General features: G+C 38.9%; 1 protein-coding gene across 1 annotated transcript in view; it reads right to left on the bottom strand.

Moving 5' to 3' along the window:
• LOC108701849 (dynein heavy chain 11, axonemal-like) overlaps positions 1 to 15,747 on the bottom strand; it is a 154,559-nt gene that overhangs the window by 74,214 nt on the left and 64,598 nt on the right. The window contains exons 32-39 of the mRNA XM_018236864.2: positions 15,022 to 15,124; positions 13,834 to 14,073; positions 13,406 to 13,567; positions 12,391 to 12,584; positions 11,452 to 11,614; positions 9,007 to 9,130; positions 4,084 to 4,226; positions 2,228 to 2,389 (exon numbers count right to left, since the gene is read on the bottom strand). Of these exons, the coding sequence (XP_018092353.2) occupies positions 2,228 to 2,389; positions 4,084 to 4,226; positions 9,007 to 9,130; positions 11,452 to 11,614; positions 12,391 to 12,584; positions 13,406 to 13,567; positions 13,834 to 14,073; positions 15,022 to 15,124 (1,291 nt within the window). The remainder of the gene's footprint in view (positions 1 to 2,227; positions 2,390 to 4,083; positions 4,227 to 9,006; positions 9,131 to 11,451; positions 11,615 to 12,390; positions 12,585 to 13,405; positions 13,568 to 13,833; positions 14,074 to 15,021; positions 15,125 to 15,747) is intronic.

Consider the following 15,747-nt stretch of genomic DNA (forward strand, 5'->3'; position numbering starts at 1 on the left):
GTTTTATAAGTGGAAAATAAAGGAAATTATTTTAAAAAAATGTAAATTATGTGTTTAAAACTGACTCTATGGCTTTCCCGTAATTCAAAGCTTTCTGGATAACGGGTGTCTGGCTAAGGATTCACATACCTGTACTGTCCAGAAACATAATAAACATGAAATAAATAATGTGCTATAATAATTCATTTGGCCTCATTTACTATTGGTTGGGGAAGGGTGCAAAGTGCAAAAAAACGAGCACAAGGTACATCTCTAATAAATCAATACATTAATGCAATATAATACAATACTAAATTCTTCTATTTGCCATGAAATACAGTTAGGCCCATAAATCTTTGGACAGAGACAACTTTTTTTTAATTTTGGTTCTGTATATTACCACAATGAATTTTAAATTAAACAACTCAGATGCAGTTGAACTGCAGACTTTCAGCTTTAATTCAGTGGGTTGAACAATAAGATTGCATAAAAATGTGAAAAGCCTTTTTTTATCACAATAACTTCATTTCAGGGGCTCAAAAGTAATTGGAAAAATTAAAAAACTGAAAATAAAATGTTCATTTCTAATACTTGGTTGAAAACCCTTTGCTGGTAATGACAGCCTGAAGTCTTGAACTCATGGACATCACCAGATTCTGGGTTTCCTCCTTTTTAATGCTCTGCCCAACCTTTACTGCAGCGACTTTCAGTTGCTGTTTGTTTGTGGGCCTTTCTGTCCAAGTGAAATTCATGCTCAATTGGGTTCAGATCAGGTGACTGACTTGGCCATTCAAGAATATTCCGCTTCTTTGCTTTAATAAACTCCTGGGTTGCTTTGGCTGTATGTTTTGGGCCATTGTCCATCTGTATTATGAAATGCCTCCCAAACAATTTGACTGCATTTAGCTGGATTTGAGCAGACAGTATGTCTCTGAACAGCTCAGAATTAATTCAAACTGCTTCTCTCCTGTGTCACATAATTGATAAACACTAGTGTCCCAGTGCCACTGGCAGCCATGCACGCCCAAGCCATCACACTGCCTCCGCCATGTTTTACAGATGATGTGATATGCTTTGGATCATGAGCTGTCCACCTCTTCTCCATACTTTTTTTTTGCCATCATTCTGATTTCATCTGTCCAAAGAATGTTTTCCAGAACTGTGCTCGCTTTTTTAGATTTTTTTTTTTTTAACAAAGTCCAATCTAGCCTTTCTATTGATGCTTATGAGTGGCTTGCACCTTGCAGTGCACCTCTGTATTTATATTCATGTAGTCTTCTCTTTATGGTAGATTTGTATATCGATACTCCTACCTCCTGGAGAGTGCTGTTCACTTGTTTGGTTGTTGTGACGGGGTTTCTCTTCACAATGGAAATGATTCTGCTATCATCGACCACTTTTGTCTTCCGTGGACGTCCAGGTCTTTTTGCATTGCTGAGTTCACCAGTGCTATTTCTTTCTTTCACAGGATGTACCAAACTGTAGATTTCACCACTCCTAATATTGTAGCAATTTCTCGGATGGTATTTTTCTGTTTTTGCAGCTTAAGGATGGCTTGTTTCGCCTGCATGGAGAGTTCCTTTAACCGCATGTAGTTTGTTCACATCAAAATCTTCCACATACAAGCACCCCCCCCCCCAGATCAACTCCAGGGATTTTATCTGCTTCATTGATAATAAAATAAAGAAGGGATTGCCCACACCTGCCCATGAAATAGCCTTTGAGTCAATTGCCCAATTGCTTTTGAGCCCCTGAAGTGAAGGCTTTAGTTCCTTTGCCATTTTTAGGCAATCTTTTTGTTCAACCCACTGAATTAAAGCTGAAAGTCTGCATCTGAGTTGTTTCATTTATAATTCATTGTTGTAAAGTACAGAACCAAAAAGTTGTCTCTGTCCAAAGATTTATGGACCTAACTGTACATAGTAATGCAGCAGAATGAACAAGAAAGCAGTGAAATCTGGCAGGATAAAAAATCAACCCGATTTTGGTCCTATGTAAGAAACGCTAAAAGCATGTTAGACCATTTTAAATATCATAATACTGAATATTATAACATTTTTAAGGAGGTTTTGCATTTTTGCCATAACTTCTCATGTGCACTTACACCAAAAAAACATATTCACTCTAATTTATGCAACCAACCAGATCAAACTCAAAGTCATATGAAAAAGCATATGTGAATGAGGCTTAGCAGCAGGAGATAAAAGCGATATGGAGCAACTGCAGAGATATTTGCTGTTACACTTACATCAAGGCACTCCAGCCTTTGGATAAAACTGCTGCTAACAGACTGCAGGGCAATGTCAGGCCAAGCATGAAACCAGTCAATTGCTGTACAGTTCACAAGTGCTGGAAATTTTCTTGCTCTTGCCCTTAGAGTGAAACCCACAGGTGAAAAACATAAGACAATCTGTAAAAAAAATAAATAAAATGCATATCAAAGTATGGAGGATATTTTAGGCACTGCTAATGTTTGTAAAGGAAAATGGAATGTAACTACCTGTAGAGAAAAGACATGACACTGAAGTGTTGAAACAACTCAGATCTATCATAAGGAATAACTGCTTTTTATTTATTTAAAGAGGAAATCACCTTCAGGCAGTGATTGCTAATACAGTTCTTTTTTTTTTTTTTTTTACAAATGCAGCATCTTTGTAATATAAATGTTTTTTTTAAACCAGCCATTTTCATTATATGTACCTTTAAATCAGTGTTTCGACCAGCATCTGGTCCATCTAAATCCTATCAATAAACTGGGGTTACCAACCCCTTCCTACACTTCTCCTACACAAAGGAGCAGATTTATTAAAGGGAGTGAAGTGGCCGTCGCTAGCGAATATTCACCAGAAATTGAATCCGCAGGGACTTTACTAACAGGCATAAAGGACAATTTGCTAGGGAAAGAGGCCATCACTAGCGAAGTGACAGCTGCACGTCATGTGTAGTAAAGGCAGTATTGGTTTTATGTCCCTCTGCACATGCCATTGTTTATTTGCATATGATTCAACCATGATCAAGGAGCAAGGATCTAGCCTTCACTTGCTGCACATTTGCACATTCGGGGGGGGGGACGACAATCCAAAGAACCATGAGGGCAAGGGGATTAAGTCTGCAGGCAAGGCACCAGGACAAGTAGTATTTGTGCACCAATACTACTTGGCCTGACTCTGTCCAGTGATAATACAGTATGGGCAAACATAGCAGGGTGATCATGCAACTACTCAAGGAGTTCTCCCTTCTACTCAAATAATGGGGTAGCAATGCTGTAAAGAGACCCACTCATTGTTGTATTTATTTAGGAAGCATAAGTTGCCCTCCAAAATTGAACCTGCATACCCATGAGTCAGGGTGCGAAGTGTGAAAAACATGGCAGTGCCTAGTTCTTACACTTTTCAACCTGCCCCATGCGTAGTAAATTACCCCTCCATTTTACTCCAAGTATACTTGTTCTTTTAGCATCAAAGAGAGGAACAATTTTTATAGTAATATATAGTTGGACAGGCAGGTGCCCTTAGATGTTGGACAGGCAGGTGCCCACATACTCTTGGCCATACAGTTTACAAGCAGTGACCATGCTAATCACTTGGAAGTTTGTGTTTTGATGCAGTCACACTTCATATTTTCACAGAAATAAAAATACCTGTATGCTGTTTATCACTCTACAGTACCTGCATGTTGACTGTAAGTAAATGTCATTGTGACCTTTGTGGGTAAATTATAGCTTAACAGATTTTATAGTTTTGGAGGTATGAATGGAAACAGATGGACACTTAGATGTTTATTTTAGGGAACATTGCAGCTTTTTAAACCACAAAACACTCCCTCTTATCATTTTCAGCAGTCGGAGGGAAACAGGTCCATAAATTTACAAACAGACTCTCTCTTATGGAAAGTCCCAGGCAGAAAAAGTGACTGATGAATTTTTTTTTTGTGACCTGCAGAAAAAAACTGTGATAATGCTTCCAGCATTGTAAAATTATTAATGAATCATCACAATTTCAAAGGCAAGTGGCAGTCAGCCAGTAGGAACATGTGTTTCTCTTCTTATATGAGCAGTAGGGACTCGCTATATTGTACAGCTCCCTTTCTCTCTTTTATCCTCACCTTCAGCTGTCGGCGGATGCGATCAATAAAGAACTGCCAGCAGTTCTCTCTGGAGTCCGGCAGGCCCAGACCGCGAAGCTCCATTCGAGTAGAAGAGACAATGCTATCAACTTCCTCTTCACTGAAGAGATCTGGGATTTCACCTGCAAGTTACAATTGAAAGCACACAGCATTGTGGGTAGCTTCAGTACCAGTAAAGGCTACCTAAATGTTATCAAGTCTTAACTGACCTTATAGGGGAACTATGTTGGACATTATATTTCATTATTTAGGGATTTTTTAGGATTTATTACTAAATATATTCTGCTAAAAATTCTAAACCCTTATGACGATATCAATGGTTAGATTAATTTGACCCAAAAAGGGCCATTGGGGTTTTGCTCTGCAGAGAGTGTTACACTGTGTAACAGCAGTAAACCCAGCCTTCTTATAGCAGAGAAATAGACCTGCTCTGAAGGAGAAGGGGTGAGAGTGGTTGAGAAAGTGGTTAAAACTTTAATTAGATTTGGATATTTCTTTAAAAAAATGGCTAAATAACAACATAGTAAAGAAAATTTTCAGGATAGCTCCCCTTTAAAGGGATACTGTCATGGGAATTTTTTTTTTTCAAAATGAATCAGTTAATAGTGCTGCTCCAGCAGAATTCTGCACTGAAATCCATTTCTCAAAAGAGCAAATAGATTTTTTTATATTCAATTTTGAAATCTGACATGGGGCTAGACATATTGCCAATTTCCCAGCTGCCCCAAGTCATGTGACTTGTGCTATAATAAACTTCAATCACTCTTTACTGCTGTACTGCAAGTTGGAGTGATATCACCCCTCCCTCCCCCCCCCCCAGCAGCCAAACAAAAGAACAATGGGAAGTTAACCAGATAACAGCTCCCTAACACAAGATAACAGCTGCCTGGTAGATCTAAGAACAGCACTCAATAGTAAAAACCCATGTCCCACTGAGACACATTCAGTTACATTGAGAAGGAAAAACAGCAGCCTGCCAGAAAGCATTTCTCTCCTAAAGTGCAGGCACAAGTCACATGACTGGGGGCAGCTGGGAAATTGACAAAATGTCTAGCCCCATGTCAGATTTGAAAATTGAATATAAAAAAAATTTGTTTGCTCTTTTGAGAAATGGATATCAGTGCAGAATTCTGCTGGAGTAGCACTATTAACTGATGCGTTTTGAAAAAAAACATGTTTTCCGATGAAAGGATCCCTTTAAGTTAGTGCATAACCGTAGACTCTACTTCTCCTTGAAGTGGCAGTTGCATAATTAAAATAATTTACAACCACTACTGCAGTTGCAGTGTCACATGGCTTACATTTTTTATACCTAAATTGCCCTAATCTTAACCCAACTGCTGTGACCACAATGATGTTGGAATTCTGGGAAAATACTTTGCATTGTGAAGAAAATGTCTACTTTGCTCAGTGCCCTTACAGTCATAAATGACCCATTTTATGTTTCATCTCCAAGAAAGAATAAAATAAAGAGAAAAATAAATGGTTAGCAACTATATGGGATCCATTATCCAGAAACCCATTATCCGAAAAGCTCCAAACCTTTGTTTTATACAAATTTTAAGAATGATTTCCTATTTCTCTGTAATAATAAAACAGTACATTGTACTTGATCCAGAATAAGATATAATTAATCCTTATTGGAAATAAACCAGCCTATTGGGTTTATTTAATATTTACATGGTTTTCTAGTAGACTTAAGCGATGAAGATCTGGATTATGGAAAGATCCACTAACCAGAAAACCCCCAGGTCCCGAGCATTCTGGATAACAGGTCCCATACTTGTACAAGGCAGACAATATAAAGGGAAAGTAAATAGCTATGCAATGTGAAATTGATCTTTGCAGAAAACATCCATGGTCTCTGAGCCCATTAATCCCTAGTCCAGCTAGTAGATCTGCTCCTTCAGCTAAACCTGGAGCAAAGATTCCAGTGTACTGTATAGAGAATATGCAATAATTATTCTGAGAATGTGAATGGTCTCAAACATATTGAGGTGGCGTTAAGAGCCACCGTTCCAGAGCATGGACATGCCATTTAGTTTGCATAGGTCTCCCACCCTACTGCTTTTATCCAATCATGCTCATGGAGATGATGTCTGTGCTCCTTACAGGAACCTAATTGGACAATGATCTTCAATAGCAGGCTATTTGATTTTACATGTATGTGCCAGCCTTTTGCTAATCAGATTCAATATATAAAATATATTGCTCCTCTGTGAAGCAAACTACATGATACCCAAGTCAGATAACTCTGATATTAATGTGGCCTTGGCAATGCGCTTTTTGTGGCTGAACTACTTACAGTATAGCTGGCTCCATCTGTGCTACTGCAGTAATTGTAATTATTGATTAAACCAGTGATCCCCAACCAGTAGCTCGCGAGCAACATGTTGCTCTCCAACCCCTTGGATGTTGCTCTCTGTGTCCTCAGAGCAGATGCTTATTTTTGAATTCCAGGCTTGAAAGCAAGTTTTAATTGCATAAAAACAAAGTATAGTACTAAGTAGAGCCTCTTGTAGGTTGCCAGTCCACGTAGGGGCAACCAAATAGCCAATCACAGCCCTTATTTGGCACTCCAAGGGACTATTTTATGCTTGTGTTGCTCTCCAACTCTTTTTACATTTGAATGTGGCTCACGGGTAAAAAAAGGTTGGGGACCCCTGGATTAAACAATGGAAGCTATTTGTTGTTGTTCTTCCTCTACGAGTAGCAGTTAGTCTTTGGCCCCTTAATTACTGACAAGACTAACTTACATTTGCAGACCATGTTAGAACCTTGGCCAGTCAGATCAGCCTATCTGAGTCCCCCATTAACTATATAAATATAAGAAGAGTAGTTAGTAACACAGTTTTCCAGTTCCAGAATTGACAGAAGACTGCACCGTTAATTGTATATTTGTATATTTTAATTTCCTGTGACAGATAACTGATGACGGTGAAACACGCGCAGACGAAAACCTATTTAAAAAAAATAAGTTCATAATAAAGGGAATTATTGCTGATTGCAACTCATTATATTAAGCAGCGTGTTTCCTTTGTGTCACGAAGGTGACTTGACAGCTCCTATTACAGATCTCCAGAGATGACCTCTCACATCTGCTGATGAAGCCTATTCAAACCCCAGTGCCCTGTGTTCATTTAAAATGTTATATTTCTGAGCTGTTTTGATCATGAACGCATTTGCAGAAAGGCTGGGGTAATTTTTTCTTCCGTCTTATTTCCTTTATCTGGGATCGGTGTTATTTAAAGCCGCAGATGCAAATGCAGTCTACTCGACTATATGAAACTTACATCTCATCAGGATTTTATTTGAATTTAGCTTTCATAGTTATAATTTAACCCATAAATGTTGGTAAGGGTTCTGATGCATGAAAACGAGCATTAAAAACAGGGCGTGTTACTTTTTCATGGAATGTTATGTAGCCAAAGCATTTAAAGAAATATTGAAGGGAGACACCAGGGTTCATCTGTTATGTGCAGGACTAGGTGAAACAGCCTCAAACTTGCCCACTGGGAAACCAGGAGTCCTGTTGGGCCCCACAGTCAGGCACATGAGTAGGCAATTTAGTTCAGTGAGGAGGGCGATATTCAGCGCCAAAAATCCACTATCACTGGAGGGTAGGTGGCGTTGGGTGGTGTACCAGAGGGGGTCCTTAGCTGGAGGGTGGGTCCTTATCTCAGTTTTCCAGTGGTCCCCGCCTCAACCAGCCCGACAATGGGTGCAAAGTGCAAATAACAGACACAATGTGCCATATTTTTGGACATTGTGCCCTGCCCTGTCTCAGGTCTCCAATAGAGACAATGGACACCTGCATTTGGCTCAGCAACGATGTATTAATGGGAGTTGGGTGGAGGAGGCACATAGGCCTGTCTCTTACCCAGCAGGCAGTGTGAACAGGGCTGCCTTGTGCCTACCAGCACTGTGCTTGGCACCTACCATCAGTTTTCCATTTAGGGCTAGGTGCAGTTTACAGGCAGACCTAAGTGCTTTTTAAATGAGCACTGCAATGCTCCACTTAGTGTTTCTGCACCTGAGTCTGGCTTCAAAGTAAATGCTAGGCTTCATTTAGAAAAACTGGGCAAAAGTGCAAAAAAACAAGCCAAAAAAAGCCTGTGGGGTGTGGTGAGCATTCATCTCAGTTGGCGAAATCTAGTACTAAGGCTTCAAATACAAATACTAGCAAGTGTTAATTTAGACTAGAGGATAAAGATGCAGCAGAGGTTTACAGCTCTATACAGGAGGCAATAGTGCAGTGGGACCTGATGGGAACCCCAGAACCCCAGCATCTTTAATCACAAAAGAAAAAATAACCTGCTGTGTAACAGCAGGAGGCAGGGTTTGACCATAGATGGAGGTAACTATGAATATTAATCTAAAGGGAGAACACTACACTGAGGGGTAGATTTATCAAGGGTCGAATTTCGAAGTACTGGGAGTTTTTTTGAACTACCATAACTTCGAAATTCGAATAAAAACAAAACAAAATGTATTTATTTCGTTTTTAACTTCGGGTGAATAGGCCTTATTCGAACCGTTCGAATAGAAGTTTTAGTGCATTCGATCGAATTCTAATTGAAGCATTTGCCCCAAAAAACATTGATTTTTCAAAGTCCACCAAATGACTCCAAATAGGTTCCAGGAGGCCCCCCATAGGCTAAAATAGCATTTTGGCCGGTTTTAGGAGGTGAATAGTCAAAGTTGAAGTTTGAAAGCGACAGTACATGATAAATTTCGATATTCGAATAGTCAAATTTCTTTTCAAATTAGAATTTTAGTCAAAGTACACAAAAATTGCTCAAAATTCTAATTTTTTTTACTTCAAGTTTTCACTTCGACCCTTGATAAATCTGCCCCTAAATGTTGTGCTATAAAACATAGAAAAGCTGCAATATCTTTTACCTGATGCCAGCATGTCATTGATTAGAACAAGGAACCGTTCATCAGGTATCTGGGCATCTGTATGCAGGAAAACTGTTCCAATGTTCTTCACTCCCACTTTGAAATACAGTGTAGCAATATCACTCTATGAAAGCATAAGACGAAAAAAAACCTTGCAAATCACATTTATTTTAAATTATTCACCAGAAAATACTTGTATAAAAGCAACAGTCTGAAAAAACTATACCTATACAAGCGTGAAATGAATTTGTATTAGTTTAATTATCATCAAATACACTGGGGATTATCTATAATTTCTGCAGGCAAAAGTGCAAGAGCCCTAAAGGCCACTAGAGCTCACTCCTTAGTGGTAATGCATAGAGCACTTCTGTCAACTTTACCCCAGCTGGTGCAGATTTCAGCATTGGTGGACCCAGGCCAACACTGTCCTTCCCACCTGCTATAGGGCAGATGGGCAGTACAGTGCCTGTGTCCCTCACTTATTCGACTTGCAAATTAGAAGATGGATGGGGTAGGCAGGGGCTATGTCTCTGCTCTGTCCACGTCTAATGAATACTGTGCTGCTGAATGCAAGAACAGCTGTAATCATGGGATGACTGCAGTTCTCTGTGCAGTTAAACAGAGAGCAGTGACTTTCTGCAATTCATCTAGGATGAAAAAGTGCAAAGTACAAAAATAATTGTGGATTGTATCTGTTTTTGCACTTTGCACATAGCCGTCACTTTGTAATTACCCCGACTGGATTATTATTGCAGAGAAAAAGCAGCCAGACAAAAAATTCTGGGACTCTATGGTAAATTGCACTGTATTTTGGGAACTTTCTGAAAATTGTTTGATTTTTTCAATCCTGTCTGCAACTGCTGGGGGGGTGGTCAGGTGGTCCAAAGTGACATTGACTGATAAGCAGATCCAGGGGCGATCCTGGCCCCTCCGCCGCCTGAGGCAGCAGCAGTTGCTGCTGCCCCACCTCCCCCGGAAATTCGCTCTTAAAGTACCAGGAGCAGCATTTTTGCTGCCCCTGGTACCTAGTGGGGCGCTGCCGCCTGAGGCGACAGCCTCAACTTGCCTCATTGGCGAAGCACCCCTGAGCAGATCCAATATATGTTTATGCACAGGGCACAATTGAACCCTGTAATTCCTTGTAAAATTGTACTGATATATAATTGCTCATATAATTCCACAGACTTAATTTTGGCCCTAGATTTCTGCAAATTTCCTGACTTTAATACGATTGAAATTCAAGACAATAAAAAATGAGTTCCCCAGTACACAATGCCAAAACCCAAATCCCAATTCCCCTCACTGCCCCTTGTGCCTTCACAATTACTAATGCAAAGTTACTGCAAAATGTGAAGTTAGAAACCATGGCAACGGTTACATTATGCCTTTCAGCAACACAAGACTGTCACTGTAATTAAGGACGAGTGAAGAAATTGGTTTGTTTTCTTTAATTGTGACACAGCCTGTTCTGCAGTGACCTGCAAAGTGTTTCGCAAAACGCTATTTGCAAATGGGTAATTAAGCAAAGGGTGATTCTCAGACATTATTTACCAAGGAATTCGCATCTCTGTTACTGTGTTTAATTGTGTTGATGTAACAAAAAGTGCATTGTTGGTATGGCATGAAGTGACAATGCAAAGGAAATGGCATTCAGTACAGAAACAAAGAACTGGTAGAAATGTAAGTGTGTGTGAAAGTGTGTGAGATGTTAAATGACTTATTTATCTTATATAACTTTACCATTCTACGCTTGGCCTAATTGTTCAGTGATCCTCTCATTCAGCCATTGGCCTTCCTAAGATTTTTTGCTTTCAACTAATTGAAAAATCCTTTTTGGATTTTATAAGGTTAATATACAACATTGAAGTCAGGGTGCAAAGTGCAAAAACAGTTGCAGCGTGCCATGTTTTTGGACTTTGCACCCATCCTTCCACACTAGTTAAATTGACATCACTTATCTGTGGCTGCTACTATGAATACAGCACCACCTGTTTGGCATCACTGTTTTCATGAGGGACAGCTGGGGGATCATGCAGGCTTCCCCAACAATGCCCCTAACCTGTACATTATACAGACACTCAGGTTAGAGAGCAGCAGAGGACGTTCAGCCCTTAGCAAGAACAAAATGAATACAATGAGCCCCATGACATAACCAACTTTGTATTGTTCTGTTATCTGATCAGACTGATACTGAAGTATCAAAACAGTACAAAGTACCACAGTTCCTCCTCACTTCCTCATATGGCAATCTGCTGATAAACATGAAATATCCGAAACCTGCTCAACTAACAAACTAATCAACATCAATGGCACATGGATCTTGGTCAGGATCATAAACATACTGTTTTGTTTTTTGCAATTTTATTGGAACATACATGGAACATGTATGCTGAGATTTAGACATTTAGATACATACAAAAAACAGCATGAAAACACCAATCTTACCCTGAGATCATTGATGCCATAACCCTTCCGAAGTGTTAGCTGAAAAACTTCGAGTGAACTGAGAAAAGCAGCCAGGCGGCATAAGCTTTGCTTGCCGCTGCCTCCAACTCCAATAAGAAGAGCATTGCCATAAGGGAACTCTAGAATTCGGCTGATGCGGCAGCTGCAAATGTCATGAGAATTAAAGCACACGTAAAATATTTCTGAAAACACCCCCCCCTGCAATTTGTCATCAATGAAGGAAGCTACTATTCTACTGATTTCTCTACCTGTTTTACATATTGCTCACTCATTTTACACGGCTCATGTGTCAGACCTACAGAAGCCTTACTCAGGGTAGCAAAGTAGGCTTCTGTATCAGATCTGCAAAGACCTTCCTCAGGATGTATAGGCAATGCTTGAGCAGCCAGTGTTCTTGTTAGTGGGAAAGCAATGTTTGAACTCTCAGTGTTAATAGTGTTAAAAGAAAAACCAACTGTAGGCTAGTTGGATCTAATTGATATTTGTCAGTTTTGTGTCCTTTCACTCTAATACAGATACTCTGATACACGCTGACTGATATACTTTAATATGGGTTTATTGTGGTGATCGTGCTGTTCTGGTGCTTGATGCTGACATCACAGAGCCAGGATGTGATGTCAGAGTTCTTGGCTGGCAAATAATTGGAACATTTAAAGCCAATGACGCCATTTTTTACTGTAGGTCTTCCTTCCCACTGTTCCCACTTTGCCCATGGTAGTTTTTTCTGTTTCTATTGCTCTTGATCCTGGTATTCTGAACTTTAATAATGTGTCCGTTGGATGTGAAATACAGATTGTAGAGTGGCAAGTTTCTATTAAAAACCTACTGACATTACTAGATCATCTCAGCTATGCGTTGTATTGTATGAGTGTACAGCATGTAATGCATGTTCGGGAGAGAAAAACGATGGAAACTCACATGTGCTGAATGGCTTCCTCAAAAAGAACAAGATTCATGGCAGCATGAATCTCATTGTAGTGCTCAAGCACGTCTGTTAAAATTCGAGTCAGTTTTTCCCAATCCGATACTGGAAAATAACGTGGTTCCCCGATACCTTGTGCAAAGTGGCAATACACTAGTGGCTTTTGGAGCAATGCATCCTCATCAATGCCCTGCAACAGAGAGATGAACAGACTGATCCTATTTATGTTTTATTCATTATTTACTGAAGAGTCCAAATCCTGGAAAATGTATACAACTTTTTACAAATTTATAAAAATGTAATTAATCCAGTTGCACCCACAAAAACTGATATATTGAAAAATCTCTAAGAACTTTGTACATCTGGACACCATTTGTACAGGTACAAATGTACTAAATCGGTAACATTTATATCTTCAACATCTACAATCCTGACACTTTTTAATACACATATAACAAGCAGGCACAATCAGAGCTGGGGAGAAGAGAGTCAGGAGCAGAAAGAAAGAGCATGATGAGCACGGAAAGGAGATTTCACCTAAGGTAAGATTAGTAGGTTGGTAGATGGAAACAGCAGTGTTTAGCAGTCAGTAATGTTTCATTACAATATAATAATAAAATCCATTTTATCCACATAATCCAGATTTTAAAAAATGATTGCCTTTTTCTCTGTAATAATAAAACAGTACCATGTACTTGATCCAAACTAAGGTATAATTAATCCATAATGTATGAAAAACCATCCTATTTGGGTTTATTTAATATTAAAAATGATTTTCTAGTAGACAAGGTATGAAGATCCAAATTACAGAAAGATCCATTATCTAGAAAACCCCAGGTCCCGAGCATTCTGGATAACAGGTACCTGTACTGGTAAATCAAAACTGCACATCAGTGTATGATAGATACCATCAAGATGGCTGATAATTAGGCTTCTGCTCACTTTTGGTTATATTACTAAATTTTAAAAGGTTGGGGAATGCAAGGAAAGAGTTGAAAGCTGTACATTTACATCAAAATATCTTTTAGATGCATCAATAAGGACTTTCTTGAACTGTTCGATATCTTTTTCTTCCATGAGCTTGTCAGAGTACACTCTAGAAGATTCATGAAGCCATAACTGCACAAGATCACTAGAGAGTCGAATGCACTCTGGAGAAGCAAGAAGCATTCCCTGGAGGAGAACAAAGATGAAATAAGTGTTGCATGCTTGTAACTTTATCCTTAATGGTGTATATTTTCCATAAACAATCTAAACAACTATTGATAAATGAAAAGTTGGAAAGGTCTATAGCCAGCAAGAGGGCTTTATGATCTGTAGGGTCATAGGGCTGTAGATGTATACCCACTCTAAAGAATTCCCATAAGAAATGTATTTATCTCATTCATTTATTGACTGTATACACAAACTGAAGCTTATTTAAATAAAACAACATTCACCTGAAATACATGTGTTAAATCTCGAAGGTTGAAAATATAATGAAACCTGATAGCAGTTGGGAGAAAATTCTGGATCATTTTCTGATGAAGGCAAATTGCCGCTTGTATTAAGGTAGGTACAGCTTTGAGGACGCTATAACTGAAGCCACCATGCTGGAAATGTGTGCTAATGATCTTGCTGTAAATGGTACTTAATGCATCAGCGCCAGGGAAATGTACTGCAAACACAGAGAAATGTCTCTGAAAGTAAATAAAAGAATTATATGAAAGGCAGAATAACTCTAGAAATGAGACTGTACCATGTTATTTGGACAAATATATTAGTCGTGAATAAGTAAAAACTTATATAGAGGTATATATACATATATACTTTTGCTTTACACTAGGGCTTGAGAACTCAGACTTAGACTTAAGACATGTGCAGAGCCAATGGAGTAACATCTGTTGATGGTACAAGCATTACAGGGCACAGGAGGCAATTACATTTAGGGGCCTATTTATAATGTTCTGTAAAAAGTGGCATGAAACATCATCGTGATGTTGTTCATAGCAATTTTTGCTTTTTGCTTTTATTTATATTTTCTAAATGTTGAAATGGAATTGCTGGTAATGCTTCACTCCACTTTTTACACAGCATGATAAATAGGTCCCATAGCATCAGCAGTGGGACTATGTGCGCATGCGCAGAAGACAGAGGCAGGCTATTTAGATACTACTGGTGGAACAAGGATGGTTGCTGCAAGCTCCTCTAAGGACCTGATTTTATTACTGTGGACTAATGATGAAGTAAGCCATGTTGAAGAAAACAACCTAGCAGCTCAAAAGGAGCCATATTTAGCCTTTAGACTGTAGATCTTGTGAGCTGGGTTCTTAGAACCTAATTTTATTCAGTAACTGATGTTTGTTAAATTATTATAAGACCCCTGTTTAGGAACGATGTGTAACTTGCTGGTGCTATTTTAATAAATAATGAGGATACTGTTTGGGAAAATAAGTCTAGAAGCACAATAAACACCTAGAAAGGGTCATCCATGGCAGAGTGTGGTTCTTAACCTAGTTCCATGGGAATATAAACTCAGATGCCAAAAGGAAATAGCAAAAAAAAATTATTTGATTGTAGTGCTTATGCTCTCCCTATGCAATAAAGTGTATCATATGCAAAACTGAAAAATAGGGGTGCAAAATTACCTGAAGACGAGGATTGATGGAGAAGCTTCCAGCAGCGGGATTCATGCAAGTTATATACTGGCAATTATGTATCTCTTTTGCAATAAGTTTCTGTCTGTCATACCTGTAGTAATCATAAAAAGGGAATTCCTCATTTGGCCAAACAGATACAATACACTGCTTTTCTTTTACCATAGTGTAAGAGATGTGGTTACACATTGTGTTCTTTAGTTCAACCAAATTTAAAGTGTAAAACACAGAAACATTTCTTTCTGCTTCTCATTAATCTGATAATTCACTTTTTCTAAATGAATTACTGCTGAAGGGTAGTATATATCTGCAAGTGTTTTGCTCATACATAGTTCTGGGTAGAGCAGAGAAGGTACAGCATGTGCCCAGGGTCTCCAACATTGGAAAGGACCCCAGGGGGGGGAGGAAGTTTAAAGGACACATGGGCACATGTTACAGTTGCTTGAGGATATACATATGGTTTATCCAATTTACAGAACTGTGTAACATGTCTATGCTGTGTAAATAAAGCATAATAAATAAAGCCTTATCCCAGGTTCTTATAATAGGGCAGTTTAGGCGTAACCATCTTGAATACTTTTGCCACTACATTTTACCTTGTGTAGAAATAAGTCAAATCAACTGGACTTGCTGTGTTTTGGTTTTTTTTCCTAGAAGACGTTTAACAAGTCATCCAACTGACTTTCTCAATTCAGAAGAACTTGTAAATAGGATCTT

The sequence above is a fragment of the Xenopus laevis genome, chromosome 9_10L, assembly GCF_017654675.1.
Source record: "Xenopus laevis strain J_2021 chromosome 9_10L, Xenopus_laevis_v10.1, whole genome shotgun sequence".
NCBI lineage: Eukaryota > Metazoa > Chordata > Amphibia > Anura > Pipidae > Xenopus > Xenopus laevis.